The sequence below is a fragment of the Coregonus lavaretus genome (genome assembly GCF_964263955.1).
Source record: "Coregonus lavaretus genome assembly, chromosome: 1".
Lineage (NCBI taxonomy): Eukaryota > Metazoa > Chordata > Actinopteri > Salmoniformes > Salmonidae > Coregonus > Coregonus lavaretus.
Window position 1 is genome coordinate 80,845,830 of NC_139988.1, and position 25,293 is coordinate 80,871,122.

Genomic DNA, 25,293 nt, shown 5'->3' on the forward strand with positions numbered 1-25,293 from the left:
GGATGCTGAGTTCGAATTAAGCAGCACGTCGAGCAAATTTGGTGAAGACTTATGTTCTGAATGGACAACAGTAGTATCGAAAACTGGAACAAAAAGGAAATTGTCTAAAATTGGAGTGGAGAATACGTGTGTAAATGATAATGAACCGCTTCTTGTTGGGATGTGTTTGTTGAGTAAGGATGCATATGTGGGAAACCCGTTTGAGGTGTCAAATGGTGAAGTATGTGCTTGGAAAAGTATAGTGCGTTAAAGTGACCAGGAGTGGTCTTATTTTGATTAATTGTATTTCTGAAGAGCAGAGGAAGATTGCAGTGGGCCTCAAAAGAATCCGGACAACAGAAGTTTCGTGTATTGAACTTCGGAGTAGAGCACCTGTCGAAGGAGTCATCTCAGGGGTGACGACGGATGTTCAGGTTGAATACCTGAAGATAATCCCTGGTGTGGTTGGTGCCCGGTGTCTGACCCGCTGGGTGAATGGAGGAAAAGAAGAAAGTCTGTCGGTCCTGTTGTTTTTTGATTTAGAGCAAATAACTACGCATGTGAAGCTTGGTTATGTAAGATACGCCGTAAGAGCTTTCGTCCCCAAACCACTGCAGTGTAAGAATTGTAAAGGATTTGGACATGTTTCAAGTGTGTGCAGACGAACAGAGTATACTGAAGAATGATGTGTAGAAGGACGACAGTGTTGCAATTGTGGTGGGGATCATGATCCTGAGTTCCTGGAGTTCCCTGTAAGGGTGAAGGAAATTGAGGTGACGAAAGTTAGAGACGTCAATCGAATCTCCTATGTGGAGGAGATAAAAGTATTTTAGAAAACAAGTGATGCGAGTGAATATATGGTAGTGGATACACCACAGCCTGTAGTAAACACCGAGCTCAGCATGACCTTGGGGAAGCTTTGGCGGTCAGTAGAGATAACGGAATGTACATATGTAATGGGGGATATAATACATATTTGCGTGCGTAATGTGCCTGCATAGAACATGTTTGGTGCCAGACAAAAGATACCCTGTGTGTTAAAAAAGTGGATTTTGTTGCGTTCATTGATACAGTTATAAACTGTACAGCACAAGTCTCAAAGAAGTTGAAGAAACTGGACATTATTGTGGCTGCTGCAGAAAAGTTTTTGGGACTCAAGGATTTTACATCTGAAGACTTGCAAGGGGTACTGGCGCCGGAAGACCCGCAGTCCCAGGTTCCCCTTGAACCTGTGTAGGGATCCGATCGGTTATATTTATTTATTTTGTTTGTTTATTTATTGGTCGTTTTTTGGTAGTTACGTTTTTTGGGGGAATCCTGTCTGCATCCTGCATAGTAGGTGGCGGGATGCACATGAAATTGGGTGATCGCCAATATACCATAGAAGAAGCCCCACCAATCACACAATTTATGTTGCAGGCAGATTTTGCAAGACACATCTGCTGTTCAAGGGTGTTAGGCTACTGTACGTAATTTGTTCGGCAACACTATCAACGTGCGATAGATGGGCTTTCCATTCCAAGGTAATCATGTGCAACGCATGGATTTTTCAAAACGCAGACGCAACGTGTCTAGACCCTCTTGAACGAGCCCTCTGATCACGTGGTTTCTAGAGCGTCAACCAACATGGCGACTTCCAGTGAGAGTTCTGAAAGTACTTTGAGAAAAAGACGCGTCGAAACATTTAAAACAACGACACATTCAGATGACGACGACCCAAAGAATGAAGAGGACACTTGCAAAGCAAAAAATAAAGAATTGGTTACATTGCAAACCGGGACTTACTGGCTCACTCGAATTGTGCTTCTACGTTCCATTACTTTCATCTACTGTAAGTAGATTTTTTTTAAAAAGTCATTTAGCAGACGCTCTTATCCAGAGCGATTTACAGGCGCAATTAGGGTTAAGTGCCTTGCTCAAGGGCACACCGAGAGATTTTTCACCTAGTTGGCTCGGGGATTAGAACCAGCGACCTTTCGGTTACTGACACACCGCGCATAACCACTAAGCTACCTGCCGCCCTAGTTCGAGTGTGACATTCTGACAATGTAGCGAGTTATGATGTACTGGCATAGGCTATATTATTCTCGTCAGTTTTCATGTGTGTGTATTGTATGGTGGTAGTTGGAGTTAAAACCAATTTAATGTTTAAGTAGGCATGGACATGGACACAATTCACATGACCATTTACCAAGAAACATAGCAATTGTTCTCATGTCACATTCTTAAATGAACCAGACAGTTCTAGTACTCATAAACCTATCTTTATTCACCTCACACTTCCTCTCTCTTTCTCCTCCCTCCCCCTGTAGTCATTGCATTCACTGTTGCCTACAACCAGAACAAACAGCTGATAGGAGAGCGAGGCCTCTTGCCCTGTAAGGATTACCTTCTCAGTGTGAAGCGCTATGTGGGGGGGAAGATCGATATGTCTGCCTTCGCCTACACTCCCTCTATCCTGTGGTTCCTGGACTGGACAGACATGGATGCCAACCTGGATGGCATTGCCCTGGTGGGGATGGCGTTGTCAGGCTTTGTGTTGCTGACTGGCACTGCCAACATGATCATCATGGCCATGCTGTGGGTGCTCTACCACTCTCTGGTCAGCGTGGGGCAGATCTGGTGAGTGATGGGTTGGTACACACCACAGGAGGTTGGTGGCACCTTAATTGGGGAGGACGGGCTCTTGGTAATGGCTGGAGCGGAATGAGTGGAATGGTATCAAATGCATCAAACACATGGTTTCCATGTGGTTGATGCCATTCCATTTGCTCCGTTCCAGCCATCATTATGAGCCGTCCTCCCCTCAGCAGCCTCCACTGGTACACACACAGACACTGCTGTCTATGTTCCATGTGTGTGGTAAGGTGTAGTTTACGGGGTTGTGTCTGAGCCAGTGGGAGGGGGACCCAGTAGTGAGTGAGAGAACATGTTGATGGGGCCTCTGTGTTGTGGGTAGAAGATAGTTCAGTCTCGAGTCTGTGGGAAGGATGGACAGTGCAGCAATACAGACAGACAAACACATGGCCGTCCTCCCTCATTCTCTCAGCTCTCTTGAAGTTCTTAGTGGCTCTGAAGAATAAGATGAGGAGCGTAGACAACTAGACATGTGACATTTTCAAAATTCAAAAGAAATTACTAAAGACATTTTTGGAAATTGTTCACTATCTACTTCTTATGTTCTGAATGAAAAAGGTTTATTTGGAGACATCAAGGCCATCATGCCAACACTGATTCAGTTAGCTGATTAGTCTAAAAGGGTCAATACTGGTATGTCCCACTTTTTAGTCCAGTGTGTTTAATAGGAGTAAGTCAATTTATTTATCAACACTATTCAGGGTTTAATCTTTATAAACTTCTGACACTTACATGTAATTTGATATGTACGATTGTGGGTACAGGATTGCTATTTGCAGTAAGTGCTTGGTACAGAATGTAGGTTAGGCCAACTCTAATCAGATCAAAATATCTATTTTTATGCTGATCTATGACATTTTTTCCTCTCCTTACAGGTATTCGTTTGGTAAGTTAACTTCTTACTTTGAATTACATTTGTAAGACTACAACATCCATCTGCACCTGGGCCCGGTTTCCCGATAGCGATGCAACTTACATGTAGGCTTCCAAGTGTTTTAACGATGCATCAATCCTACAACGGCCGAAGATGTAACATGCGTTTCCCAAAACACCTCGCAGTTTGCTAAGTGCGTCGTTGGAGCATGTGTCAATACTGATCGAATCTAAAGAAAGGCAGCGCTGCTCTCGGATCAGCTTTCTCCATTTAAATCGTACCTTTTAATAAGAATTATTCCACAATACTGACGACAGATTAGGTCCTAGACCTAGTGAGATATTATCACCTATATATGGCTGCAAATATTGAGGCAGCTCAGCTAATGCTTACCCTATAATAGTGCACTAAATCACTGATTTGGCACACTAAATCACAGATTTGGCACATCATTGTACACGTTGTTACACATTATGAAATATATTGAGGCAAAAATGACAGCCATAGTGTAGCCTACAATGAGCAAAATAGAACTCAATTGACTAAAAGGGATACTTCGGGATTTTGGTAATGATGTCCTTTATCTACACCCCCAGAGTCAGATGAACTCATGGATACAATTTCTATGTCTCTGTGTCCAGTATGAAGGAAGTTAGAGGTAGTTTTGCGAGCCAATGCTAACTAGCGTTAGCACAATGACTGGAAGTCTATGGGTATCTGCTAGCATGCTTGCTAGCAGATACCATAGACTTCCAGTCATTGTGCTAATGCTAGTTAGCAATTGCGCTAGCGCTTGTTAGAAACTTAATTCAAACTGCATGCAGAGACAAAAATGGTATCCACGAGTTCATCGGACTCTAGGGAAGTAGATAAAGGACCTCATTGCCAAAACCCCGAAGTATCCCTTTAACATGAAATTGATTTCAAAATGATTGAAATAGAAAGGCCTTTGTAGCCTATAGGGTATTTATTTTGTTTATGCAGTCATCTCGGGTTTTCATTTGAAGCATATTTATATCCTTCTCTTGTTTGTAACAATTGCAAACACACTGGCAACTGTGAAGGCCTATTTGTAGTCAACAATTCGTTCTGGTATTGGCAGTCACAGAGAGAGACATACTGTTTATACAGCTTGATTCTATGTTTAGTGGAGATCTTCTGTGTATAAAGTGATGCGGAAGGGCAAAAAAGCATCTAGCGACGCACTTAGCTGTCCTACCAGTGGTCGGTAAACAACGAGCGTTTTCAAGTCTGTCCTACCAGTGGTCCTCTGTAGCTCAATTGGTAGAGCATGGCGCTTGTAACGCCAGGGTAGTGGGTTCGATCCCCGGGACCACCCATACATAAAAATGTATGCACACATGACTGTAAGTCGCTTTGGATAAAAGCGTCTGCTAAATGGCATATTATTATATTATATTATATTATCTTGAGTAACGATGGTTTTGGGAAACAGCGCTGAGATTTAAAGATGCTCCTACGAAGGTTCTAACGATGAACTTAGCCTTAACATGCTTTTGAGAAACCAGGCCCTGGACCTGAGATTCGTAACAGCCTGCTCTTTGTCACTCCACAACCTAGCTCTTGTCTAACCTTCCCACAACCACTACAGAGTCCTTGTTTTCCCCTTTCCTTTGATTAAGCAATCACATTCAGCTCAGATGTGTTAATATGATCTGGACCTGCGTCATAGTCGGAGGTTTGGGATGACTACATTTCAATACATAATCTCATCATCGCTCTGGCGATGGTCGAGGTCGTCAGCACTCAGCTGACATGGTTTAATGCCCCTCACTGGTCTCTATTGACAAATTGGCCTACTGGCATAGAGATCAAAGTCAGTGTATCATGCCACCCAAAAGCCCATTATCCTCAGACCTCAGTAAACATCTGGCCCTGGGTGGGCCTGGCTGTATTCAAAACGTGTCTCAGAGTAGGAGTGCTGATATAGGATCAGTTTTGTAATTAATATTATTATATGGACAGGGAGGACCTGATCCTAGATCAGCACTGCCCAGGGTTAGCAGATGTGGCTGGTTCAGCTTCAGCTGGTCTTTGTTGCCTGCGCAGGATTCCTCAGTTGTCATCCCAGTCACTCAATTCAATCAGACTGTTGAGGTTTTATGGGACCAGTTCTCTAATCTTTCAGACGGAGTAAGGGTGTCCAATTTAATCGCAGCAGGGCTGAGTGTAAATAGTTCAGATAAGAGCCCAGGTCAATTTGACCTCTCTGATTGGTTAATGACAATTTGGAGTGAAAGACGCCAGTCGGAGGTCTGTGGTCAGGTTTTGTGGTCTCTTTTTTTCTCCTTTCTCGTTCCCTCGCTCATTATACAGAATACCTGTTTATCGAGGAAATCAAACACTGTAGAGACAGTGCTAGTTAAAATAAATTAAAACAGAACCAAGAAGAAATGTATTTCCTCCTTCTTTAGTCCTTAGACTGTTCAACTACAGACTCTGTGTCCCTCGATATCTCTACGTCTTTGTCATTATCTCTGTCTGCACTGTAAATCCATCTCTGGCCTCCTCACTATACTGTGGTTTCATGTCAACTGAGCAGGGCTACAAAAACCGTCTTTGTTAGGAGGGGCGAACAGGCCAACAGCTGCACAGATCACACTGGATCTCTCTGAAGAGAAACTGGAGCAGGTGGGTCTTCACTACAGCCCTCTGCTGCATTCACATCACGCCAGTCTGTGGAATTAGATCGACTGACATGTTTGTATCGTGCATGAGTGCATGGCCTCACACACCCATGACGGCACACGTGCACTACCTCTGAACCTTTTCACTTTACATTTATGAACAAGCCTGCAGTGTATGGCCATCAGGACATATGCACATAGCCAGAGGTTGTTATCTGTGGTCATCACTGTAGAATGACAGATGTTTGCATAGACAGATGGGTAACTGGCCCTACATCACTTCTACAATTGCAGCTGGCCATATTTTGGTTATTCAAAGCATCCCCGGCTGCTCTCCTTGCTTTAACTGTAAGTAATGCTTCAGAATGGTGAGGGCAGCTCAGAGTATAACATAAAATGCAAAGTGACATGCAAAAGGGGAATTTGCATTTTTTTGTTATCCACTTTTTAACTCTCCCCGGCCTTAACTTTTAGACTTTCCCTACTTCATCACAGATGGGGTAACTGAGTAGCTTCACTGATGTATGTATCCATGCTGCATTCACATGCTGAGAGATGTGGTAACCTTTGACCTTTGCCGCACTTGTCCTTTACCAATCGCCTTTTCTCTCATATATCCCATGTCTTCATCTCTCCTGCCCCTTAGTCATCTCGTTCCATATCTTGGGCCCTCTCATTCTCCTTCTTTACTCACACACACAAACACTGTCACTCTATATTCTCTCCACATCTGCTTGACTATTCGTCATGCCCCTGTCCTTTTTCTGTAACCCCTGTCTCCTGTTCTCCCTCTCCCTGACGTCCTTTCTCTGAACATTTGCTCTCTCTCTCTGTCTGTCTCTCTCTCTCTCTCTGTCTGTCTCTCTCTCGCGCTCTCTGTCTCTGTCGCTCTCTGTCTCTCTCCCCCCTTTCCTCTCACTTCTCCCTCTCTGTCTTCAGGTTGGGAGAGTCAATTGTTGGAGACAGGCTTCTTGGGGATCTTCCTGTGTCCTGTGTGGAGTCTGTCCCAGGTGCCCCCCCGCTGCCCCCCCTCGCTGATCTCCATCTGGACCTTCCGCTGGCTCATCGTCCGGATCATGCTGGGCGCCGTGAGTGACACACACGCACACGCACACAAACCTATCACACTGACACTGAATTCCCCTCATAGTCTGTGGGGGAAAAACGGTTGGAATTGTTTGTGATTTGTCATTTGCCTTGTTTATAAGAAAAGTATCTACTGGGCTTAGACACTTCTCTATGGTAAAAAAAAACACCACCCCAAAGAAAAACATACGTTGTAAATGCAAATATGGAACCAGTCAGTCAGGCAACTTGTTTGCCACTTTTATGGTTTAGTGGAGAGAGAACACCCAACCCAGTACTGTTGTCTTTTAAATCGTGGGGGTTGAAACTTGCCACAATGCCCAAAGTGTTTTTTCAATTAGGCCCATAAAGAGGACGGAGCAACGAGGGAGCTATATGTTCATTCAGCTTACCTCACTGCCAAGAGTATGATTGACTTTAAGTGCTTACAACTGTACAAGCCCCTATAGTAAATTCCCCTAGACACAAAGTCATTACAACACATTTATTAAAAACAGAAAAGCACTTTAGGTCCCCTCAGACATGGCTGAGGCTTAACCAATAAGCAGCTATTTAATCGCGGGGTAATCATGATTTTTATTGTGGTCAGGGCAGCTAGGGTACAAATTGTTTTTTTCTATAATTGAAAGCATATCGTTTAGAAAATTGACTCAGAGCTAGATTTTTGGATGACATTAGGTTCAAGTTGAAACCTTTTTAGGAAATTCTTGTCAAGTCTGAAAGTCTTAAATTCCTTAGATTGACACTGGCAGTGTAAATACAGTATAGTACATTATAAAGGCCATGCTACATTCACTCAGTGTTTGTCATTTAAGTGTTGGTTAGACTAGGTCAGGGTAATCTATCCTGTGGTCTGTGGTTGACCACTGTTAGACTGCTATTGAGAACCCTTTAAGTGAAGGGGACGTAGCCAGTAAACTTTGAAGGGACCCTAAGGAAGATGAAACTTTGTCCAGAGCGGTTTCATGTTCGGATTCTGAAACCATCAGTTTATAACCCAGTTCATTGATTTTATTTCTCAATGTCTACTTTCTGTCAGTTTGATCCAATCTCGATTGCGTATGCTGTCAAATGATTTAGAATTTGTGAATAATGGTGATATTGTGGACATCACATTTTCTTCTTTGCTAATTTCCTTCAGCAGATTAAACAGATTCTCTCTTTTTAACGACTTTACAAGTCAGGCTCTTCCTCACATGCTAATAATATCCCTCCTGGCAGCACACTTCTTTCTCGTCCCCTGTTTCTCAATGGTTCCTCTGCTTTTGCTTTAAGCTAAGTTTGCGTGTGTGCAAACACCTCCTTTCATTTACTATCCAGGCGGTTTGCTAAGTGGTGCTAATGGGATTTGATGCACAAGGCAGTGTCTGTGTTTAAGCTGTGAAATATAATCATGGTCATCAGGGTGCTAGTGGCCTGGTGTGGTGCCCCATGATTGGGTGTGGTAGAGGTTGGACCTGGCCAGTAAACTAGCTGTCTCACAGCCTCGGCACAAGGTGTTACATCTCACACTCCTGCAGGAGGAACAGTAGGCCTAGTAGGAAGAGTGCACCAGGCAATAATGGAGAGCATCTGGACAGAAAGGATCTTCAGCCAACTGAATTCAGTCTTTGATTGTTCCTCTCAGTAGATCGTTACTGAGAGGAAGACCCCCCCCCCCCCCATGCTCCTGTTGATTTGAAGAAATCCAGTAAAACTGTAGTACAGTAAAGTGCGTGTCTGGTTGGACTGTTCCATTCTACTTAGGGGTGATCACTTTGCGAGGAAGTGTCTCCTGCAGGCTGTTTGTTGGTTTGGCCCGTATCCATGTTGTTGGGTTTTTGATGTGTTTTGAGGTTGGCCCCGGACCCAATTGGCCTCAGAGTTCTTTATTGTCTCGAAGACTGTTGATGGGACTTGGGACGTTGTTGGTAGGGGGACCTACGCATAAAGCAATCATTGTTTTCCAGTATTGGGAATTACCGATGGTGAGAGGTCAACGTAGCATAAAAAGTTGACACAGAATAAAAGACTCACTGTAATGTAGTTGATTGCATCCTGCGGAGAAACATATTGTTCATGTTTGAAGGTTTCTGGCAGTGTTTAACGCCTTCCTGTTTAGGCGGTTGGCAGGGGCATCGATGCGTACATTTAGGCAGTTGGCAGGGGTGTTCGGATTTAGGACGTCCCTTGGCCCCTCTCTCTCTCTGGTCAAGCCCAGAGCCACGTCACTCTTTCATTTACTGTAGTCAGAATGAACCCCTGACGCCAAATGAAAGTTTTCTCTTTTTGGAGGAGAGAAAAATATGCTAAATATAAGTATATTATAGGCTTTTTCCATTTGTAGGGAAATGGTTGGTGGCTTGATCCAGTGTGCAACTGGTAACTGACTGTCTATGGAAGCCAATGGCTGCCAGTGGGAGAAAGCAGTGTGATTGTTTCTGTGGTTCTGACACTGATGTTTGGTTATCACTGAGTGAGTTCCGTTTTTAGGAAGTATCGCCACTGTAGGAAGCATAGTAAAACAAAAAGAAAATCGAAACCCCTATCCCATTTATCTTTCTTGTATGTGACAGTTATCAGCCGTACAGTACCTACATTAGCGTATCATGTCGGCTAGCAGGGAGTCTGTGTCTGTTTTTACGACTGTCCCGGGTCGACCTGCTTTTTCTAGGTCTGGGTAGTGCTAATGACATCCTCAGGGCCTGCTTACCTCAGCCTACCCAGCCTCTCTCTCTCTCTCTCTACTCAGTCCCTGACTTACAGCCTTCCAAACCAGCCACGACACTTTCACCGCTCACTCTCTTTTCCACCATACCCTACTTTTATTGTCGGGAGTCTGCATAAATCTCAGCGCAGCACCCAAACAGGAAATGGACGGACATGCTCGCTGTCGTTTGCATATTTGCGAAGGGCTCCAGCCAATATGCACCTGGAGGGCAGGAGTTCTGTGGTTCGGTGTGGATGGATGGAGCCCAGTGCTATGGAACAAAACGCTCAAGTGGTGTTTTATTGGAGTCGCATGCGTCGACTCAATTTGTCATGGACAGGATTTTTTTTAATGGTGGCTGACAAATTTCATGGGATAATGGCTGCCTGCACCCACCTGCTCACTGTTTTTTATGCTATATAACTGTTCTCATATCTTCTCTTGTGTTGTTAACAACACAAAGCACTACTTTAGTGACAACTCCATCTCATATAAAAGGAGAAATTTGATGGCTTAAAAAATAGCTTTGTAATGGTCAATATTTTCTAAGCCTGTTACAATTCCTACATTACTTCAGAATTCCAATATCGTTACCTTTCCATTAAACGATTGTCAAAATGGCCTCCCTAATAACATTGCAGTCGAACGACGGTTCTCTGGGGAATGGGAAACTGGCCTACTCCATGGTCAGAATATGGGACGATATACTCAGATCCTCATGACTGAATTGGATTATAGGCATTTTGTACAAGTCAACACCCAACGATTTATAAGCAGAATATAATGCCCTGATAACCCCAATGTGGCCTAACAAAGTTTAACAGAGTTATTGTGCATTCCGTGACCCATGACAAGCAATGTGTCAATAGAGACAGTCTCATGTCCTGGCTGCACATTCTCACAGAGCATTAATGCTGATTTATTTGGCTAAATAAGAGATTCTATGAGGACAGAAGTTTGCTTGTATCTTTGCTGCTTCTTCTGGAGTTGAAGTCTCAGCACTTTTTATTGGCTGTAGTCTTCTCGGAAGAAATAAGGATTTAAGCGCTTGACCTCCCAAGGGCTCTATCAGGTTGTAGTTGATTATACATTGCCAAGACAGACTAGTCCAAGGCCGTCTTCCAGTCAGTCATTCAACCCCTCACTTTGACCAGGACTGCTACCTCTCTTCAGGCTTTATTCTGGGGCTTAAATTGCAGTTGATGTTGCGCAACAGTGAGTTATTACCCCCTAAGAACTGTTGTTTAGATCCGTCATGGTCCTCCAAGTCTTTAATTCGTCTTCTCTTTTGGCTCTGTGTTGGCAGAACAGAACACAACAGAACAACACTATTATTCAAGTTCACCATAGCACATTGTTAGCACGGGTCACTGACGAAGAAGCACATCTGCTAGCACTTAAATAGAATAGTCATGATGGCCCTCCGTCGCTGCAGGTTGTAAACAATCCCATTTGAAATGGCATTAGGACAGCAGGCGGGTGGCACAAGCAGACAACAAAATGTATCCTGGTTAGGTTTATAGCCCAGCTGATAGGTGGAGGGTAACGCAGGGGGGTAGAGGAGGGGGGATCATTTTCAAATGAATGGAATCACATTTTTCAAGCGAGAAAGTACATTCCCTGCGCGTTGATTAGATTATCTGTAATGTTATAAATGCAAGAATGCTCGCTGATAAATTGCAAAAGTAACCCATGAATTTAGGCGTCCACCGTCAGCGAGCGCATCTACCCCTCCACTATCCCTCCAAACCTCTATCCCTGCTACCCCCGGGTTACATCAGCCTGCAATATAGAGCCTGATTACACCAATCAGCCTCTATTGCATTAGTAGAGAGGGACAGAGAGGCCTTTAGGACTGGTCTGTGTGGTGCATGAGAGACCATTGAGGAGAGAACCTATGCATGAGCTCTGACTGAGCCATGTGTGTGGCTGCAAGCGCTGGTAATTGCATTGGTTCATAGGTTTGTGCAAAGAACAGATAGAGATGTGGCTTTGAGTTCTCTGGGGCATCCAAAGAGGAAACACAATTCGGAAAACGAGTAAAGACTACTTTCTCCCCCTTGACTGTTTTCTGAGTCAGTCGTAATGTTCGGAAGGTCATTTAAGTGATGGATCACTAACCAGCTTTTAATTCCAATTTTCCCGCTCCCTGGTGCTAGTCTTTTCAGTGCTGCTTTTCATTTCCTCGAATTGGAGATGAAATCAGAGCCAGATAGCTTAATCACAGCACACGTCAGCTCTTGTCCTTCCTCATTTTTCACTTCATTTAATGTGATTACGCTAAATTAAATTAATTAATTAAATTAAATCCAGCTTCATATCCGTCAATACATCCCTCTCTCTCGACAGAAATCCCTCGCTCATTCAGTTGCATTAGTAATTGAGTCAGAGAACTTGAGTACTCATTTTTACATTTGAGTCATTTAGCAGACGCTCTTATCCAGAGTGACTTACTGTAAGTAGTGAGTGCATACATTTTTATAATTTTTCATACTGGTCCCCCGTGGGAATTGAACCCACAATCGTGGTGTTGCAAGCGCCATTCTCTACCAACTGAGCCACATGGGACACAAACCGGTCGTTACGAAACCAGCTGCACAATCTCTCTAGACATGGAAGTTTGTCAGCTTGTCTCACATCTTCCTGTCTAAAAGTCTCTTGTTTGTTTGTTTGAATATCATGGAGGCCTAACATATACAGTGCATTTGGAAAGTATTCAGACCCTTTCCCTTTTTCCACATGTATTAAAAATGAAAAACAGATACCTTATTTACATAAGTATTCAGACCCTTTGCTATGAGACTCAAAATTGAGCTCAGGTGCATCCTGTTTCCATTGATCATCCTTGAGATGTTTCTCCAATTTGATTGGAGTCCACCTGTGGTAAATTCAATTGATTGGACATGATCTTCCTGTCTGGGTTGGCGCCCCCCCCCCCCCTTGGTTTGTGCTGTGGTGGAGACCTCTGTGGGCTATACTCGGCCTTGTCTCAGGATTGTAAGTTGGTGGTTGGGGATATCCCTCTAGTGGTGCGGGGGCTGTGCTTTGGCGGAGTGGGTGGGGTTATATCCTTCCTGTTTGGCCCTGTCCGGGGGTTTCTTCGGATGGGGCCACAGTGTCTCCGGACCGCTCCTGTCTCAGCCTCCAGTATTTATGCTGCAGTAGTTTATGTGTCGGGGGGCTGGGGTTAGTTGGTTATACCTGGAGTACTTCTCCTGTCTTATCCAGTGTCCTGTGTGAATTTAAGTATGCTCTCTCTAATTCTCTCGTTCTCTCTTTCTCTCTGAGAACCTGAGCCCTAGGACCATACGTCAGGACTACCGGGCATGATGACACCCTGCTGCCCCCAGTCCGCCTGGCCTTGCTGCTATTCCAGTTTCAACTGTTCTGCCTGCGGCTACGAAACCCCTACCTGTCCCAGACCTGCTGTTTTCAACTCTAAATGATCGGCTATGAAAAGCCAACTGAGAGACCTGAGCCCTAGGACCATACGTCGGGACTACCGGCCGTGGTGACTCCTTGCTATCCCCAGTCCGCCTGGCCTTGCTGCTATTCCAGTTTAAACTGTTCTGCCTGCGGTTATGGAACCCCTACCTGTCCCAGACCTGCTGTTTTAAACTCTAATGATCGGCTATGAAAAGCCAACTGAGATTTATTCCTGATTATTATTTGACCATGCTTGTCACTTATGAACATTTTTGAACATCTTGGCATGGTTCTGTTATAATCTCCACCCGGCACAGCCAGAAGAGGACTGGCCACCCCTCATAGCCTGGTTCCTCTCTAGGTTTCTTCCTAGGTTTTGCCTTTCTAGGGAGTTTTTCCTAGCCACCGTGCTTCTACACCTGCATTACTAGCTGTTTGGGGTTTTAGGCTGGGTTTCTGTACAGCACTTCGAGATATTAGCTGATGTAAGAAGGGCTATATAAAATAAAATTGATTGATTGATTGATTTGGAAAGGCACCCACCTATCTATATAAGGTCCCACAGTTGACAGTGCATGTCAGAGCAAAAACCAAGCCATGAGGTCGAAGGAATTGTCCGTAGAGCTCCAAGACAGGATTGTGTCGAGGCACAGATCTGGGGAAGAGTACCAAAAAATTTCTGCCGCATTGAAGGTCCCCAAGAACACAGTGGCCTCCAACATTCTTAAATGGAAGAAGTTGGGAACCACGAAGACTTCCTAGAGCTGGCCGCCCGGCCAAACTGGGCAATCGGGGGAGAAGGGCCTTGGTCAGGGAGGTGACCAAGAACCCGATGGTCACTCTGACAGAGCTCTAGAGTTCCTCTGTGGAGATGGGAGAACCTTCCAGAAGGACAACCATCTCTGCAGCACTCCACCAATCAGGCCTTTATGGTAGAGTGGCCAGACGGAAGCCACTCCTCAGTAAAAGGCACATGACAGCCTGCTTGGAGTTTGCCAAAAAGCCCCTAAAGGACTCTCAGACCATGAGAAACAAGATTCTCTGGTCTGATGAAACCAAGATTGAACTCTTTGGCCTGAATGCCAAGCGTCACATCTGGAGGAAATCTGGCACCATCCCTACGGTGTAGCATGGTGGTGGCAGCATCATGCTGTGGGTATGTTTTTCAGCTGCAGGGACTGGGAGACTAGTCAGGATCGAGGGAAAGATGAACGGAGCAAAGTACAGAGAGATCCTTGATGAAAACCTGCTCCAGAGCATTCAGGACCTCAGACTGGGGCAATGGTTCACCTTCCAACAGGACAACGACCCTAAGCACACAGCCAAGACAACACAGCAGTGGGTTCGGGACAAGTCTCAATGTCCTTGAGTGGCCCATCCAGAGCCCGGTGAGACCTGAAAATAGCTGTGAAACTCCCCATCCAACCTGACAGAGCTTGAGAGGATCTGCAGAGAAGAATGGGAGAAACTCCCCAAATACAGGTGTGCCAAGCTTGTAGCGTCATACCCAAGAAGATTTGAGGCTGTAATCGCTGCCAAAGGTGCTTCAACAAAGTACATTTACATTTTACATTTAAGTCATTTAGCAGACGCTCTTATCCAGAGCGACATACAAATTGGTGCAAAGTACTGAGTAAAGGGTCTGAATACTTATGTAAATATATAATTTCCGGGGGGGTTTTCTATACATTTGCAAAAATGTCAAGAAATCTGTTTTTGAATAAGGCTGTAACGTAACAAAATGTGGAAAAGGTCAAGGGGTCTGAATACTTTCCAAATGCACTGGATATTATTCATTTTGATTGACATGTAGGGGCAACTTCACAGTGTGCCTTAACACTAGGCTTAGAACGAAGAGAAGTATATTATAAACAACTACAGACCGACAAAGCTGCTACTAGGAGCTGTTGAAGTGGACAAGACACAGTGCCACAGTATTTAATGCCCAGTAGGGTTACCATAGATGGACTGAGCTCCTCTATGGCCTTGTCTTCATCTAGCCAGCCACACACACACACTGTGATGGTTTACCTCAACAGACAGAAAGTGGAAATTTAATTAGGGCAGGATAATCTTCCTGTCCTCTTTTCAATACAACAAACGTTCTCTTCATTTGTACAGACAGACAATACTACATTTTATAAAAGGCTTGAATGGAGACAGTTTATTCAATCACAACACATAGATTCTTGCCTTGGCTGTATACAAATGTTTATTCTGCCAGAATTGACGAGCAGAAAGAGCCTTTATGCAACAGGTTGTTTTTCATCATACTCTTCTTGAGACACTGCTTTGAGTGCCTCTTTGTGAATAGCTATGCTCTCACCATTAGCTAGCCATTGGCGCTTCAGAGTTAACCGCTAGCTAGCTTGCTAGTGCTAGCTAGGTACCAACACAAGTCATCTGCAGCTTGGGCCATCATGACGTAGATTGGTTGAATATGGAGTCACTCTTATCTAATAGACATACAAACTATATCATACCAGCCCACATCTTGCAATCCTTCAGAATTGGTTGTGATTGATAGCACACCCTCCTACTGTCATGGTTCATATTGAATGATCACTGATTATATACTGTATTGACATGGTAGTAGGCCTGAAGTTTTGGTTTCATGGTCATTTAGAGGATGTTACATTAGATACAGACCGATCCAATACACAATCTACTGATTTTAATGCAGAATGTAGGTCAATTGGAGCAGGACATTTTATTACACTATGTCCCAATGATATGCTATCCATAAACCTCACAAACTAACACACCTGGACAGGACCACTGGGATGGAAAAGATGGAGGGTCCCATTTTAAGTTATACTGTGTTTTCTGCACCATCAAAAATGTCACCTTCAGTTGAGCTGAGTGATTGACACGTCGTCTTCTCTGCAGGGGCTGATCAAGATCAGAGGGGACCGCTGCTGGAGGGACCTTACGTGCATGGACTACTACTACGAGGTCTGTGTGTGTCTCTGTATGCGTGTGTGTGTGTGTGTGTGTGTGTGTGTGTGTGCTCAGTGCAGTACAGTTCCCTCAATCCTTGTGGGCCGTGCTTGTTGGCATCTTGTCGTCAGGGCTTTCCCATGGCCTGTGCTGTACTGGGTCGTGCAGAGTTCAGGCCATGGCAGATGATTCTTATCAATCGCCTGTTGTCCCTAACTGGGTTAAACTAATCACTTTATTATCTATCTTCCTGTGCCACACCATTGGATCGACTGCTCCTGTCTGGCTGGCCGAGGACAGACCAGTGCTTCCCCAAGCTAGATATTCTCCCCAGGCTAAACAAGAAGCTTACACATACACCTAAACGTTCGATTGAAACCGACTGAGGCAATGGTTTAAGACTTGGTCCTGGATAAGAAATATTAGTTCTGTTTACGTAGTGGGTGACAATACATTTCTTAAAACATATGATAGGATACAGCTCAGAAAAACATATTGGGAACCACTGTCTGCCACAACGGCTGCTAGACAAGCCTCATGTTGGGTTTTCTCCATAGGAAGGGAGCACACTGTGTCATTTCTAGACTATAAAGCACACAGCTGGGAGATGAGGCGGGATGAAGCATTTTGTCTAATGACAGAGACCAGGAATACACCATGTCTCCCTGGAGTCTGACTGACTATGGTTTTTTATGGCCTTGGAAAAAGTCCCCGAAAGGTCTACTGTCCTTAGGCTGGACTGCACTGATGCATACATACTGTACTGACATGCTCTGTCTGGGTAGAATTTACCCGCAGATCTATGATCAGCTTCCCCTCACCAAATCCTAACCTTAACCATCAAGGGGAGGACACGTTAAACTGACCTTGGATCGATGTTCATGGGCGACTTCATCCTACTCCACTCTAACCAACTACAAAGATTTTTAAGAGACTAATATTGACACTAGGAACCTCTCTTCATTGTACAGTATAGGAGGTTTCACTTCACTGCACTATACAGGTTTTAGCATATGACAAACCCATGCTTAGTCTGTTAGCCTTGTCCAGCACTGCTCCTCTTTGCTCTGTTTACAAGCACACCCGCGATAACATCTGCTAAACACGTGTATGTGACAAATAAAATTGGATTTGATTAGATTTGTTTGCCTGCTGGGTGGATTTCCCATTAAATGGGAAACATGGTTATTTTCTTTGGTCAATACGACTCCCTCTTTGATTTCTTTATGCCTGCCGTTTTAAGACCCTGCCTTTAGCAAGTTATAGGCCATAAAGAGTCATGATATAAGGAACAGACCAGTTGATTTGAGTTAACTGTGTGTTCAATGGCCTAATTTGCTGTCCTATAAGGGGGACAGACAGGGTGGGTGAAACATTGAACATACATTTAAAAGTCTAACTGGCCTAGCATGGCTTCCAATTTGTGGCCATGATTTTTTGATTTATGTTCCGTATTTGTGGGTTAGTGTTTGTCTTTGGCTGTTTGTTCATGTGTTTTTAAGTGGGTAAGTCTGTCCATGTTAATTTGTGTCCGTGTTAATTTGTCACTCCTCTAACTTATCAGTATTGTCATAATTGTTGCCTTTGAATTTTACCTCACCCCCTTACCATCTCCCTCTCTAAACCCTGTTAACTCAAAGGGACCTCTGTCAATGGACCATCACACCTATCTGAGAGAGTCTGCTGAGAAACAGGGGCCCATTGAGCCCCCTGTTACAGATACATCAGCCTACATTGTCAGGGCTTCACTTGGAGGCAAATGGGTTTCTGGCAGCAGTGGTGGTCAGCCAAGTTAACCTGTATAGATCAGAGACTGTTAATGATCGCCTTGTAGAATTTGACAAAAAGTGTTAAAATAAAGGAAACATTCCAATAGTGTTTGTGTTCAACCTGGATGTCCATGTTGTTTAACCTGGGGTTATGGAAAAGCATAAATGGGAGCCTGAGGAATCCGACTCAGTACCTCCATGCAGGCAGACAGGCCCATATCCCCTTCTAAACATTGACCTGCCAGCTCCAAACCTGTCAACACCCCCAGGGGTAAAACAGATTAACATTTCACCCACCGGAAGCCAAGGGCGCCAGGCAAGGTTTGCCTGCCCCCCCTTGACCCTAACACACTGCTCCCTTTCAGCCTCCAATCTCTCAACTCACGGCAGGGCCACCCAGTGCAATGCATCCTGGGTAAGAAGTCTGCAGAGGCTATATGAGGCTGGCTGAGGGGGTTGGTGGGTGTTTAGTTTGTGTTAGTTTGTTTGCTGTGTGCATGCTGGGGTATGTTTGTCTCTCTCTCTCTCTCTCTCTCTCTCTCTCTCCCCCTCTCTCCCTCTACCTCTGCACTGAAAGAGCTCTCTCAGGACATTTCTAAAATAGGCAGTAGCTTTACTTAGCCCTGGAAACCTTCCTGAAGGTGTGGCGTTATAATTGTACACTGTTTCCCCACGCCATTCTGTTCCATGGTTTTATGCCAAAACAATGAGGGGAAAAAAACTTATTTTGAGCTATTTTACATTTATGATCAGCTACATTTCATGTTTGGCACAAGCTGTCATTTGGGCAATCATTGTAGCCAGTGGGAAAGTTGGTAGGGATGTTAAGTTACACAGTATCTCACTGCCATTGATCACCATGCAAATGCAGTCATTGGAGTGACACCAGGTAAATCCATGCAAACATAGAGGTCATTCAGTGTTATGTGGGATGATCTGCACTTTCATTAGCTTATCTGTACCATTAGATGCAAACACACACCTTACCACTCATGCTATGGTAATAACCTATCTTCCCTTTGTCTCTATCCCTTTGTCATTGCTCATATTTGAGTATCGATATGGTTATTTTCAAACTGAGACAAATGGATTTTTCCTTGACCTGGAAGTACTCATGTCGTAACCTCTGTGACGCCTGCGGTTGTGCTCTCCCTGGGTGTCAATCTGTGGTCCTCTCTGGCTCATCCCAGTTCTGTGGTTGATTGTGGTGGGTTAGATAGCCCCTCTCTCCAGGCCCCAAAATAAAGGAGTGAAGGTACTGACTCCCAGCTCCCCTCTGTAATGCCATCTCTGGAGATGTTCTGGAGAGTACTGTTGCTAACCACACGGTGCAATGCCTTGGTGTGTGTGTGTGTGTGTGTGTGTGTGTGTGTGCCTGCCTGTCTCCATCTGTCTGTATTCTGATTCTCTTTCTCCCTCCAGACTCAGCCGGTGCCAAACCCCATGTCGTACTATATGCACCAATCCCCATGGTGGTTCCATCGCTTCGAGGTTCTGTCCAATCACTTAATCGAGCTCATCGTCCCTCTCTTCACCTTCCTGGGGCGACGCATGTGCATGGTCAACGGGACGCTGCAGATAGTCTTCCAGGTGAGTTGACGGTAGAAACTGATTTGAGGTCAGTTTTGTTTTTCCCTATAGTGGTGGAGGTTAGGATTTTGGGAGGGTAACTGATCCCAGATCTGTGCCAAAGAATAAGAATTCCTGGAGTAGCTCTGACATCACATTGCCACCTGGTGGAACCATTGGTGCATGACAGCGGTTGTATGGCAACTGCAGTCATCAGTTTGATGAATGGAGTGTTATTCAGAGCCAGCTATAATTGAATGAATACAGGAAATCAGGACTTTCCCCGCTGCAGTATGCTGAACTATTAGCCAAAGTAGATGATCCTCATCGATTATATCTTTCTGGCAGTACCTTTGGAGGAATCTAAACACTACTCCTTGTCTTTTCTCCCCATCTACTCTCTCCTCCTTCTCTACCCTCCGTTTCTCCTCTACCCTCCGTCGCTCCTCCTCCACCCTCTCCTCCCTCTTCTAGGTGACTCTGATAGTGAGTGGGAACCTGAGCTTCCTCAACTGGCTGACCATAGTTCCCAGTCTGGCCTGTTTTGACGATGCATCTATGGGGTTCCTGTTCTCGTCTGGCCGAGGGGCCAAGCAAGCTGTACTGGACCTCCAGGCTGAGGAGGCTGCAGGACGGACCCCCAAACCCACCAGGGGTACCTCCTAAACAGACATGATTTCTCCTAAACGAGCCTAACCTGTTATCCATCATTCTGGGTATTTAGTATTCTCCTGGATTTCTGGGTATTTATTTTCAGCCAGTTGGTGTTACAGAGGCCCTGTTATCCTGTCTGGGTGTTTTATGATTGGGACTAATGATGGCAGGCAGAGAGAGGGAAAGGAGGTATTACACCAGCCTTTAACATGACTACCGCTCTACTGGGTAGGCCCGACTGCTCTGTGTGTGTGTGTGTGTGTGTGTGTGTGTGTATGGGTTCCCCTTTCCCACGTGCCAAGCTTAGCTGTGTGTGTGCATTTACAACCCCTAAGAGCAGTGATTGAGTGGGTCCACATGGGCACCCTCGCTGCCACCTCCACTCCCCACCCTCCAATCTCGATCTCCAACACCGACATCTGGCTGTAGGCACATCTGGAGCAGGCTAGCAGGCTATAGGGCCTTGACAGATGGTAGACAACACCAGGGTGCTGGCAGGGGGTATTAGGCATTACTAATCACACATTACCAATGTGACTGGGTGCCTGGCAGTTGGCACATGAACATAAAGGAAAGAGTTTACGATTTGGACATGATGGGAGGAGTATGGATTAGTGCTGGGACAGCTGAGGAGAGGGAGGAGGGAATGGAACGACAGAGAGACAGCTGGAGATGGCGTGGAAGAGAGTGATAGAGAGAGAGAGGAAGAGAGAGAAAGTTAGAAAGTGAGTGAGAGAGGAAGGAATGCCCATGTGGTGTGTAATAGCAGGAATAGGGTCTAGCTAATTGGTCTCCCAGGAATTGCTAATGGCTTTAGTTTTATGTTGGGTAATATCTGCTAAGTGGGCCTAAAATTCTCTATCTGCACTATGGCTGCTTTTTAGCATTTCTTTTGGTCATAAAAGTCAATTCTTTAAGTCAAACAACAGGTATAGTTCTGATGGATGGTTTTAACATGTGTGGGACGGGTTGGCATTTCAATCTGAGACAGGTAGTAGGGATTTGGAGCTGTCAGCTCCTTCAGTTGTCAGTGGCTAAATGCCTCATGACCTCATAGGCTAAGCCCCTCTCTCTGGCTACTGCCAGAGGGATCTTGAGTTCCACACACACAGGCACACACTTCCTCCTTTTTTTCATCTCCATCCTATGTCCTTCTAGGTATGCTTATTCGTCGAGTGGTGAATGTGGCTCTGGGCATTCTGATTGGCTACCTGAGTTTTCCTGTGGTGCTGAACCTGCTGAGCTCCAAACAGGTGATGAACACGTCGTTCGACCCACTCCGCATCGTCAACACCTACGGGGCCTTCGGCAGGTATCATTCTCCTCTTCCTCTCTCTTTTTATTTCAACACTTTCTACATCTCTCCACTTGATCAGTCCTAACTGCCACATCCTATCATTCTATTCTTCTCTGGTCATCTCTCCTTTTCTCTACTCTCTGCCATCCTTTTAAACTTTCCCTCTCTCCCTCTCCCTCTCGCCCTCTCTCTCTCCCTTCCTCCCTCTCTGTGCAGTATCACTAAGGAGCGGACTGAGGTGATTCTGCAGGGTACTCTGAATGCGGACCCTAAGGACCCAGAGGCTGTGTGGGAGGAGTACCAGTTCCTTTGTAAGCCAGGGGACCTGACCCGACGCCCATGCCTCATCTCCCCCTACCACTACAGGCTCGACTGGCTCATGTGGTTCGCCGCCTTCCAGGTACAGTCAGTCTGGGACTTAGCAAAGACCTTTGAACTATTGTACACGGCTCTAACTTGACATAAGAATCAGGGATTCTGTTTAATTTGTTTTACTGTTTGTTGGTTTTGTGGGACATTCATGCCTTGGATGTGTGCGTCTCCATCCCTGTCCAAAGTGCCTGCCCCACAAACAATGATCCCAATTGCCAACAAGCAGCGATTAACAGGGCTGTAAGATACTTACAGCAAATACCCACTGGGGGCGCACTAGTTTACATGTAATATTACTTAAGTATTTCCCTTATGAAACACTATTGAGTGTCTCATTGGTTAAAAGCTGGCTAACTCTGTGTCCCCATGGTCTCAGTCTGGACCCAGAACTACCTGCTCTGAGTAATTTCCTCTGTCTGGGCTGGCGGCCCACACTATTCTTAACTCCTGCTACAGCTCTCTCAGGTGTAGTTCTGGCCAGAGACTCGACCGTGTGGCTCGCTGTTTTATTGTCCCCTTCTCAGGGCATAGGGTTTCCCACTGGTTTACATCCAATCCCAGAACCAAGAAAAACCCAGTCAGACATTTTGGCAAGAGGGGGAAGGTTTATTATGTTGCAGATCGGCTCAATATCTGCTCAAAAGTTTGGAATGGTAGACTGCTTCAGATTGAGACGTCTTTGTTCGATATGACAGTTGATCTTTCACTCAAATGTCCCCGGTTTTTCTCTCATCTTCAGCACACCCTCTTTCTCCATGTATTTAACCCTCCTCTCTTACATCTTCTCTATCTCCTTCTCTCTCACTTTGTCAGACCTATGAGCAGAGTGAGTGGGTGATCCACATAGCAGGCAGACTGTTGGCCAACGACACATCAGTCCTTTCACTGATGGAATACAACCCGTTCCAGGGCAGAGACAACCCCAGGTACACTGACATTGACTAACACAGAGGAGAATGGTAGCCCTTTGTTTTAAAGCCCATAAACCAAGTACTCCACTACATGATAAAAAATGAAGATAAAGTAAATCAGTTTGATACGTACTATGTGTGAGTTTCTGTAGTACATACATTTCATATGATTAAAATGGCCAGAAGTTGCCGTTGGAGACAGCTGCATTGAAGGCGTAACCGATCTCAGCTGTGCTGTGCTGAGGCAGAATGGAAGTGGAAGGTTGTGTGTGTAGGTTAGAATACATGCAAGCCTCACGTTCTCTTTAAATAAATAAAAGATAAGCCTTGTCCTCTAGCCCCCTCTAGTGGAATATTTCCTCTCGAAATGAAATGTGTCCTTGTATTCTCGCTGTCAGTCACACTAACCATTCCTCTCTCTCCTCTCCCCACCCCCCTCTTCCTTCCCCAGGTGGGTCCGAGGAGAACACTTCAAGTATAGGTTCAGCCTGCCTGGCAGTGCCAGTGCTGCCCAGGGAAAATGGTGGGTGAGGAAACGTATTGGAGCCTACTTCCCCGCTGTGGATCTGGCTGCTCTCAGGGGATACTTTAAGTCCCGGAACTGGCCCCATCCTGACCTTTGACCTACTGTATGTCCAATCACACTGATGTACTCCATGAGCGATGGATGCCTGAGACACCAAGGTATCGCGCCCCCTTATAATTTGGGATCAAATACGCTATGAAAGCAAACATGTTGACATGTGGTCATTGGAGAACCCTGATATCGGGCAATTTCTGCCACTCTGAAAAAATGATATTCCATTTTTGTTCATCTATGTTGCCTTTCTCCAGCATGTCATGTTGCCATCTACTGCATGCACTAAAGAATGACCAATCCTTCCCGTGAATAGGGACATGCCACTGTGCCACAATAGGAGAGTTGAGGGGATGACCCACCGTCCATGTTGGGGTCACATTGCAAGACAGACAGACTGTATCATCATTGTGTCTTTTCATAATAAAAGGTATATTTTGGAACAATGCTAGACTTTTCATGTATTTTTGCCTTTTGTTTGGTACGCCTAGCAGGTTGTCCATCAACTGACCTAGTGGTTTAAATCATCCAATGAAAGAGGCTGAGTCCTTCCCTCAAATAAAGTGACTAGATTGACATTGCAGTGTTGTACTACATACAAATTCCCCTAACTGTTGTATGTCTTTGTGTTATGTGTATCTGATAGTGATCCAATGAATAAATGCATAAAAAGGGACTGTTCTCATCAGTGGAAGAAGTGTATCTGTCATCTTGCAGGTGTGTGTTCAGCCTACAGAGTTTGACAACCGCAACGGACAAGAACCCTGTTGAGACAATACTCCTACCAGTCCTTGCATCCCACAATGCACCTTTCTCCCAGCATGTCCATTTTTAATTGTGTTCACCTCATCACAAATACTTGAGCCACCTGCACTGTTTGTTTTCCATCATAGATGGTGTATACAGTCTGTTCAATATTGATGCCTACCTACACATAATTTATCTGCTTAAATCTGCTGGTTTCGCTATTTGTAGGCCAAAACATTTGGTGGCACCTGTGTGCCAGAACATACACGGACCGATTCTGACCCATTCTGTGGTAAGTTATCACTGAAAGATTTGGTCAACTACCTCTGTGAAAAATGTCTTATTATTCTACCTAGTTGTGGAGGTGATGGTGTTGTTGTCTGTACAGGCAGAAGTGAGCCATCCACATGGGTGTAGCTTTATTTTGATGTGTGCAGGTCCAGACTTTGAGCATCTGCTGCCTCTAATGAGGACTGCTAGTCATGCCAGCAGGACAGGACAACCTCATGTCCCTCACACAGTCCACGTAAGAAACACAAAGTACACGCACAAATAAGTCACAAAACATTTTTCTACTGTCTCAGAAGAGAATCAAATGCACACACACTCAAATGAATAGGACGGGTGAATAGCCTATTTGAAAACGAATAATGTAGTGACCATAATACCATCATTTTTCACAGGCATTGAGTCCTGCTATTCGTATACTTCTTGACATGTTGACATAACCATAGTAGCCTTTGTTGTTATGGCACATTAGGGGGTTGGTGTCCCATCTTACCCACACCACTAGGACAAGCAATATATTTTAGAATTTGAATCTATAGCTGACTGGGATCAATTCTTCTCTGTATGTGAATCATTCATGAAGTGGATAGGCCACTTGTGGTTAGATAAAGTACTTGATATTAGTCACTAGGAATACTAGGACAGAACAGTATACTCCAAATGTAATGTCCACTTGAAATAAAGAGGCTGTGACTACATTTTTTCCCTCTAATTGGTCTTTGACAAATCACAGATCTTTTCACGTCAGATGTTTTTCAGAGCTGATCTGATTGGTCAAAAGACATATTAGTGGAAAAAAAGATCCAATGCCGCTAGAGTGAGTCATACCA

At 44.8% G+C, this 25,293-nt stretch overlaps 1 protein-coding gene across 1 annotated transcript; it reads left to right on the forward strand.

The window, feature by feature from the left end:
• Positions 1–1,600: 1,600 nt before the first annotated feature.
• On the forward strand, positions 1,601–23,876 carry lmf1 (lipase maturation factor 1). The gene is made up of 11 exons (XM_084171553.1): positions 1,601–1,810; positions 2,292–2,601; positions 3,492–3,502; positions 7,078–7,226; positions 16,229–16,294; positions 19,471–19,638; positions 20,092–20,272; positions 21,430–21,583; positions 21,785–21,968; positions 22,754–22,866; positions 23,303–23,876. The coding sequence occupies exons 1-11, from the start codon at positions 1,606–1,608 to the stop codon at positions 23,472–23,474; spliced, it is 1,713 nt and encodes a 570-aa protein (XP_084027679.1). The 5' UTR covers positions 1,601–1,605; the 3' UTR covers positions 23,475–23,876.
• Positions 23,877–25,293: the final 1,417 nt, after the last annotated feature.